The sequence below is a fragment of the Perca fluviatilis genome, chromosome 6 (genome assembly GCF_010015445.1).
Source record: "Perca fluviatilis chromosome 6, GENO_Pfluv_1.0, whole genome shotgun sequence".
Taxonomy (NCBI): domain Eukaryota; kingdom Metazoa; phylum Chordata; class Actinopteri; order Perciformes; family Percidae; genus Perca; species Perca fluviatilis.
In genome coordinates this window covers 17815830-17824749 of record NC_053117.1, presented here as the reverse complement: position 1 = coordinate 17824749, position 8920 = coordinate 17815830, and the positions used below count along the sequence as shown (strand labels likewise).

General features: G+C 41.0%; 1 protein-coding gene across 1 annotated transcript; it reads left to right on the top strand.

Moving 5' to 3' along the window:
• The first annotated feature begins 6 nt into the window (after positions 1-6).
• Positions 7-8918, top strand: polk (polymerase (DNA directed) kappa). The gene is made up of 15 exons (XM_039804298.1): positions 7-156; positions 349-492; positions 728-847; positions 1021-1173; positions 1927-2058; positions 2237-2387; positions 2577-2798; positions 3206-3330; positions 3557-3723; positions 3832-3864; positions 3983-4079; positions 5147-5318; positions 5466-6461; positions 8206-8254; positions 8366-8918. Exons 2-15 carry the CDS (start codon positions 364-366, stop codon positions 8445-8447), a joined length of 2628 nt encoding a protein of 875 aa, XP_039660232.1. The 5' UTR covers positions 7-156; positions 349-363; the 3' UTR covers positions 8448-8918.
• The last annotated feature ends 2 nt before the right edge of the window (positions 8919-8920 follow it).

Here is an 8920-nt window from a genome sequence, read left to right as displayed (position 1 = left end):
CTAAAAGTCCGGACATTTCCGGGGATGACGCATGTATGCGGAAGTGCCGCCAAATCCGTAGTACTGTTTTCATAACATGTACAGACATGAACGTTTAAGACGTCGGACAGCTGAGCGATTTTAATTCAGCGATCCTGTTCATTCAGAGTAAAAAAGGTAAGTTTCTGAGTTAATGTTGGTTATATGATCTAGCTAGAAAAGGTAACATTGCATACATAATACTTGTATACATAACGTTAGTTACGACATCTTACAGGGTTGTTGTCAACTAACTTTAGAACAGAGTTGAGATCGTAATAAATTGGACCATACTGACAAAAAAACAAAACCGACTGTTTCCCCATCAAGGATCCATTCTTCAGGATGGAGAATGGGGTTGATAACTCCAAAGGAGAGGGCTTCCTTTCTAGGATGGCCATCAATGACAACAAGGCTGGTATGGAGGGTCTTGACAGGGACAAGATCAACAAGATCATCATGGAGTCATCCAAGGTAACGTTAGACACTAACCGCTCAACTAGACTTACCATACCAATAATCTTCCATACATAAGAATCATAAATGTGATCGGTCCGGTTTTACCCGCTGTATGTAGCCTTATGTGAAAGTCCCATATCATCAGCGTATATGACATACAGTCCTAAAAATAGATGTGCTATTGTAGCTTTTCATTATAGCTGTGCTACAGAATCTGTAAGTCTTTATTGTCCTTGTCGTTGCTCTGCAGGGATCTAGGTTTTATGAGAATGAGCTGAAGAGAGAGCAGCAGGTGAACCAGCGCATTGAGAAAATGATGCTACAAAAGGCACAGATCACAGAACAACAGTTAAAGAAAGCACATGTTGAGGTAAGAAAAACACATGGATTTAACTGGATGAAGTTGGCATCAGTTTCTTTTTGTCAGATGTCAATCAAAAAGAAATGCAGACAAATGTGATGTGCTATTGAACAAAAAACAAAAACAGCTACATCATAAATATCACGCTATTTAAGTGTTTTTCATCAAATTTCTCTTCATAGGTAGAGAGGATGGCCACCGAGCTGGAGAGAAGTCGTGATCTCAGCCGTGTGATTGTACATGTGGACATGGATGCTTTTTACGCTGCTGTGGAGATAAGAGACTGTCCTGAGCTGAAGGACAAGCCCATGGCTGTAGGATCCATGAGCATGCTGGTGGGTTAAAACATGTTTGGGGAAATGGACACAATATGATAGTAACTTCTTAGATAAATAAATAGTGGAGCGTGGCCGGGTTGGCTCAGTGGTAGACTAGGCGCACATATACTGAGAGGTTTATGCCTCGATGCAGAGGTCCAGGGTTCGAATCCAAACTGTTGACAATTTCCTGCATGTCTTCCCCCTCTCTCTCCCCTTTTCTCACCTAGCTGTCCTGTCAAAAATTAAAGGCAGAAAAGCCCCCCAAAAAATGGGGTTTGCCCACATAACACTTTAACTCAAAGAAGACATAGAAATAAAAGAAAAGTAATATGATTTTAGTGTCCTTGGGGGTCTTGAAAGGCGCAACAAATTACATTTATTATTATTATTATTATTATTATTATTATTATAGAAAAACTATGTGCATTACTGGTCATTTTCTGTGATACAATTAATCACAAACCCTTTAATCACATTTTTTCAAATTATCACAAATGTCCAGGATGTTTAAAATATTTATCACATCGTTGTGAATCTCCTAACCATGATTCTCACATTATAATATATTGCAGCCAGCGATACCACATTTTCTCAAATTACAGTGTAGGAATAACTCTTCAGAAGCATATTTTATATATTACTAAATTGAATGCACTACATTACTGTCAATTTAGAAAGAATGGGTATTTAAACCAATGTCAATGTAATATGAATGGCTTCAAGACAAATTCAAAGTGTTTTATTTCGATCTCACCCTTTTTCTTTCAGTCAACATCTAACTACCATGCCAGGAAGTACGGGGTCCGAGCTGCCATGCCTGGCTTCATTGCAAAGAAACTCTGCCCCAACTTAGTTATTGTTCCAACCAACTTCGCTAAATACAGAGCTGTGAGTGGTGAGGTAAGATTGATGGCAACACACACACACACACACACACACACATACACACATACACGCATGCACACGCACACAGAAATACATGTAGAATTATGCTTTAAAAAAAACAAATGCTGTGCCGCCGTTTTGGCGCTACTTGCTTAAACTAACAGGTGCTCATGCATTTGTGTCTTTCTGTTAGGTCCGGGAGATTTTTGCAGAGTATGACCCTCATTTCCAGCCAGTGAGTCTGGATGAAGCCTATCTGGATTTTACAGACCACCTGGAACAGAGGCAGAGCTGGCCAGAATCCTTGCGTACACATCGCATACACGCCAGCAGCGCCGCTACAGGCAGGACTTACTTTTACAGAAATGTAGTATGATTGTATGGTGTGGAGTGTTGTTTTTTGTAACTGCAACTGTTGCCACATTTACTGTAGACATGACAACATAACAGGGAACATTTCTGTTATATGATCAAAGTTTCATACAATAGAAGTACATCAGATTTTGGTGTGAAGTCCGTTCTTTTCTGTAAAGGTGAAGGGCAGATTAAGCTTCCCCAGGAGGCAGTGCCAGAGGAGAAAGACCTCTCTCCGGTGCTGTTTGACGACAGCCCGAGCTCCTCTCCCTGCTTTTCGGGCTCTGAAGGTGTCGGTGCTGCTGGTGGTGCGTTCGAGGTGTTTGGGACGTCTGTTGACGAGGCTGTGAGAGAGATGCGCTTCCGCATTGAGCAGAAGACCATGCTGACTGCCAGTGCAGGTGAGCGGAAAACCACTCTGACGTGATTAAAGAAACCCTATCCTTTTTTTTTTTTGGTCAATCTTGCTATTGTTAAACGTTTAGCTTTTATTTGAGTTTCACAGGAGAATTATAACAGTCATAGAACGTAGGGTTTCACTTCTCTGGCATCTTTGTTTTCCACCCTCTCCCTCCTCCCTACTTCCTGAATAAGAAGTATGAGGGGACAGGCAACTCATTTATTCTTTGCAATAACACGCAGCTCAACAATAATAATAATAATAATAATAATAATAATAATAATAATAATAATAATAAAAGTCTTTCCTGCACATTTTTTTTATAGAATTATGATCAAGATTATGTGTAAGTTTTGCCAGCCATTTATTTACAAACACACTATTCAATTCCGCTATTCACTCTTCTAGGAATTGCTCCAAACACGATGCTTGCCAAGGTGTGCAGTGACAAGAACAAGCCCAACGGCCAATACAGACTCCCCTCCACTAGAGAGGCAGTCATGGACTTCGTCCAGAAACTCCCAGTTCGCAAAGTACGGCACACATTGCTCAAACTAAAACATAAACAGAGAGTCTCGTTGTGTAGTTGGTGAATAATTATGGAAAGACGTTAGAAGGTAATCATGTGTTTTTGTATTATTAAAGGCTGACAGATGGGGTGTAAAGTTACTAATGATGTGCTGCAGAAAGGGGATAATGGGTGAAAGAAAATCTATATAAATTGTTAAGGAGTAAAAATGTGTTTGTGTATCCTTTCAGGTTTCTGGCATAGGGAAGGTGAGTGAGAAGATGCTAAATGCGCTGGGCATCAGTAGCTGTTCTCATCTTGGCCAGCAGATGGAGTTGCTGTCGTTGTTGTTCTCGGAGACAGCCTGGCATCATCTTCTGCAGGTTTCCCTGGGTCTGGGCTCTACATTTATACCTAGGTACTTCACTGTATGTTTAATAAAACTCAACACAACTGATTTAAAAAAAAAGAAAAGAGTCCAGTTCAGAGAGAGGAGATAATACTCGCTGTCTTTGCTTTTAAACAGACATGAAGAAAGAAAAAGCATGAGTACAGAAAGGTATGGCTTTAATAAGGCATAAATAGACACTGACACAGCTGAATTGATTTTTTTTTTTGTGTCCATCCTCTTAAGTCTCCCTTATTTCCTCTCTGTCCCACTCTTTCTGACACTATAGGACATTTAAAGAACTGAGTAAAGTTGAGGAGCAGTTGTCTTTATGCAGGGAGCTCTGTGAAGACTTGGCAGAAGACATGAAGAAAGAAGGTCTAAAGGTAGTGAAAGAGGGTTGCTTTATTTATTTTGCAACATGAACATACGCATGCACATATCTTATGAATAAGTAGCTTGTCTTTGGCTACCTGTCAACCACACACAAGGTTATACTTTATGTTTTTTTTTAATTTATACCTGCTAAGACATTTCTTGGATAGGGCTGGGCAATATATCGATATTATATCGTGATATGAGACTAGATATCGTCGTAGATTTTGGATATCGTAAAATTGTAATATATTAAGTGTGGTTTTGAAGGCTGCATTAGAGTAAAGTGATATAATTTTCTGAACTCAACATAGCTGTTCTATTATCATCCCTTACACACTTTGTCATTAAATCAACATTTCTGATTATTATTTATCAAAAATATCATTGTGTAAATAATAATACCGTTGCAATATTGATATTGAGGTATTTGGTCAAGAATATCGTGATATTTGATTTTATCCATATCGCCCAGCCCTATTCTGGGACGAATATTGCCTTAACACTCTATGTGATAGTCTGAGCAAAGAGAAGCGAAATAAAGCAAGAACTGGAGCTATACAGAAATTGACAAAAATGGATGAAGAGAAAGAGAGACAAAAAAAGAACTAATGTCCTATTCTTGGCCTCCCTACAATCACCCTAACTCCAAACATAATCTCATACAATTACCTCAACCTGTCCATTCCTTTTGGAATCGATAGAGCAAGGTCTGGATGGCTTGGCACGATCATCACCCCCCTGCCTGGGTCCTGATGTGGCCTTGATAGCTGGAGGAAATGGAGGGCCATTAAGGAGACAGCAGGGGCTACTATCAGCCTTGGAAATGTCTCCCTGGGAGATGATCACATTACTATGAAAGCGCTTTGTGGCGTGTTATTCACAGAAGGCATTCTGATGAATCAATCCGTGATGTGACAGATTATACAGATTTCCATCTCTCGTCTATTTATTGCCCTTCCACACAGTATCATTGATTACGCTTATAATTAAGATATTGATAGACAGCAGACAGAAATGACCTTATCTGCTTTCCATAATATGAATTCAACTTTGTATTTTCTTTATTTTCCTAAAGGGTAAAACGGTAACACTGAAGCTTAAGAACGTGAACTTTGAGGTAAAAACCAGGGCGCTGACGCTGCCGTATGCTGTTGCCACAGTGGATGAGATCTTTGCTGTTGCTAAGGACCTACTGAAAACGGAAATCGACAATGAAAGCCCCCAGCCACTCAGATTGAGGCTCATGGGTAATTAGATATAGCAATATAACTTACATATCAGTAACTATCTTGAAATAAATCTAAATGATCTGTGACACACTGCATGTGGAAATAATAACACAGTTGGCATTCATTTTGAAGTTTTCTCCCGATAATTTGTTTTTGTGCTCGTAGGTGTTAGAATCTCCGCCTTTGTCAGTTTGGATGATAAAAAGCCCCTGCAGAGGAGCATCATTGGCTTTCTTCAGCCAGGCAAGACAGACTCTAGTGGCTCTTCCCAAGGAATGAATCAAAAGCTTGATAAAGCGCATCTCTCCAATTACTCCTTACAAACTGGGCCCCTTGCTTGTCTTCCACTGGTGCAGAAGTGCCAGAGACAAGAGGAAGTTCCCTGGGGGAGTAAGCAGAGGGGGTTAGAGGGGGGCCAAACTGGTGATCAACCCAAACAGTCTTTCTTCCAAAGGGCTCATGCCAAGAGACTGCAACTCCAGGCAGCGAATGCAAGCACACAAGAGGAAGGACTTGGGGAGAATGCTTTTGTGATTACTTCCACAGACACTTGTGCTCAAAAGGGTGTAGAGTCATCAACAACAGCGAATAAGAGTAACTCTACAGCATCATATCTCTCAGAAAATGACTTTGTCTCCCCTGTAGAGGCCCATGCATCCACATCAGGCTGTGGTGCCACAGTGTCGGAGAGCCTCACTTGTCCGGTGTGTTTTAGGCAGGTGGAGACGACTGATTTGAATTTCTTCAACAGACATATAGACCAGTGTCTCAGTGATTCCTCTATAAAGCCAAACCAATGCACCGTTTCTGACACAGAGTCAGATCTGGACCTAGAGAATCATCAGAAAGAATATGAAGAGGTAGAGTCCAACAGAGTTGATCCTCAGGAAGACCAGCACAGCTTGGAAAACGATTCTCTTCAAACCGTTTTGTTGATCAATGGTGAAAACAAAACGGCGACCTCGAGCCAGCCTCAGTCACATTATGATAAAGGCCCCATCCTCATCTGCCCAGTATGTCAGCTGTCCCAGGATAGTGATGATCTCACTATCTTCAACCACCACGTTGACCTCTGTCTGAACCAGGAGGTCCTACATGAGCTCGGCAGGCAGACATCGTCTCCCATAAATCCACCTTCAGTTATAAATAGCAAGGCCTTAGGTGAGTGTGTGTGTGTACTGAATGAGGTTGTTCAACACTTCTACACTAAACAGGAACCACATTCTGTGCACTTTTTATTTTTAAATTATCTTATTTTATTTTTCACATGAAAATCGTATGAGATACAATTTCAGTGCAGTGTTCTCATTTAGGATCCCAGTGGCCTGAGGGTAGAAGCTCCTCCTGAGCCTCTCATTGCTGGCCTGGTGTATCCGGTACCTTCTTCCTAACCTCAAAAGGGAGAAAAGGCTGTTTCCCTGGTGGTTTTGGTCTTTAGTGATTCTCCTAGCTTTTTTTTTTTTTTTTTTTTTTTTAGCGCCTGATCTAAATATTGTTTAGTGAGGGTAGGGCACCGCCTTTTGTGTGTTCAGCCGAACAAGCCACTCTCTGCAGAGCCTGCGGTCCTGTTCGGTGCTGTTTCCGTATCAGGCAGTGATGTACCCGTCAGGATGCGCTCGATGATGCAGAAGTAGAAATTCCACAGTATTTTTGGGGCTTTTCCCTTTATTTCAAAGTGGATAGATATGAAAGGGGGGGGGGGGTGGTGACACGCAGCAAAGGGCAGCAGGTCGGATTCGAACCCTGCGCCGCTGCAGGACTAGGCCAACATGGGGCGAACACTCTTACTGGGTGAGCTAGAGGCCGCCCCAATTCCACAGTATTTGAGGGGATACCCGGAATTTCCTCAGGCCAAACAGTCTCTGTCTTGCCTTTCTCACCACTGAGTCAGTACACAGCACAGCACCCATGTCAGACCCTGTACCCCCAGGTACTTGAAGATGTCCACCCTATCCACTGAGGATCTGTTGATAGGAAGTCTTATTAGTCCTGCTAGAATTAGAATAGGTCGTTTCATCATTTGGGCCACTTGGGGGCAGCAGAAACCAGATGTGAACACAACATTGACATATCATTACCTTTAAGTTTTGGTGAACTTGTTATCAGACAGTTGCTTAAACATCCAGCGGTTACAGAGCAACATTAGCATTCATTTGAGAGTGAGTCGTCAGCTCTGTTTTTGGTCTCTACCAACTCCTGAGACAACTCTCTTTAGCTGCTAAATGCTACGCTATGTTTACCAGCTAGTCACTAACAGTGTCTATCTGCTGTTTGGTGCTAGGCAGTTAGTGTAGAGTGGGTTTTTAGAGCTTTTTAGCTGAAAAAACAACACTGTGAGAGTGAACCAAAGAGCGGCAGATACATTATTATAAATATTATCAGTTATAGCCTTTAATTATTCATTTAGTTCGTTGTGTAGTTTGGGGTTCCAGGTATGCCAGTGTTTCCTGCATGGATCTAAAGTCTGAGAATGTGTCTATCTCTTCTGACGACGGATACGATCGCCTATAAACTGTGGCTGTGTGACATCTTTGGAGTTAACAGAAGGAATGTCTATTTCGGAGGAAGTCAGTGGCCTATGACCTTGTTATTTACTGAAAGTGACATTGTGTGAGAAGTTTGAATCAATTCCTACAGAGAAAAGACATCTCATTTCAGCCCATGGGGCTTCCTTTGCCCTGGTCTTGGAAACTGCTAAATCACTTTCTCACCTATTCATTTCCTACAATGAACTGCACCTCGGTTTCCTCTTAAACAAGCCTGCCTTAGAAATTGCACTCTTTATATCCCTGAGCAGGTGCTGCAATTGTGTGCCTCCTCGGTGGATGTCATTTTTTTTTTTGGTCAGAGTAGTTTTTTTTTCTTTTTTCTATCTATGTTCATTAGTGTCCGTTTCTGTCCGCAGACAGAGGCCGTCTCCTGCCAACGCAAGCAAGTAAAGGCAAAACCAAAAGGTGGAACTGCTCGATTACAGATTGTTGCTGCACAAAATGTTGACATGTGATCTGTTCATATTCCATGTAAGGTGAAGTAATAACAAGGGATGTTTTTTTAATGACTTTTAGACGGGACTCGCCTTCCTCTCCTCCTTCTAAGAAGGCTAAAGGCCTCGGTCCTCGCAACACCATCGACAAGTTCTTCAGGTGACGAAGAATGTCTATCCTCATCTAGAGGAACTGAGAAAGAGTTCTTCAGGAATTAAACACCTCCTCTCCTGTTCCACGGGTTTTCAGTGCACACAAAGCCATATTCAATTTTTCTCTTCCGTTATCTGTAATTGAGAACGCTGATATAAGAAGCTAAGGATTTGCACTAATATGTTTTATTTGTTTTTTATGAGCCTTGCTTTCTATACAAGAAACTATGGCTTGTGTTTTATATCTGGCAAATTAATGGACATACTGTATGTATGCCACTGTGTCATTGGATCACAAGGATATTTATTACATTTATTACATATTACATTTTTTTTATTTATCTTCAAGTTATTTTATTCAGTAATTGTATTTATTGTGTTTTCCAATGACAGTACTGTATACGTTTTAATAATGAAGATAAGAGAAGCCATCTATCATGTAAATCAAAGTTGAAATAAATTATTATTCTGCTGAAATTTCACT

Coding starts and splice junctions, on each gene's coding strand:
- polk (XM_039804298.1), top strand. CDS start 364: ATGGAGAATGGGGTTGATAACTCCAAAGGAGAGGGCTTCCTTTCTAGG. Junction 848..1,020: donor TAAAGAAAGCACATGTTGAG/GTAAGAAAAACA, acceptor TTCTCTTCATAG/GTAGAGAGGATGGCCACCGA. Junction 2,799..3,205: donor CATGCTGACTGCCAGTGCAG/GTGAGCGGAAAA, acceptor TCACTCTTCTAG/GAATTGCTCCAAACACGATG.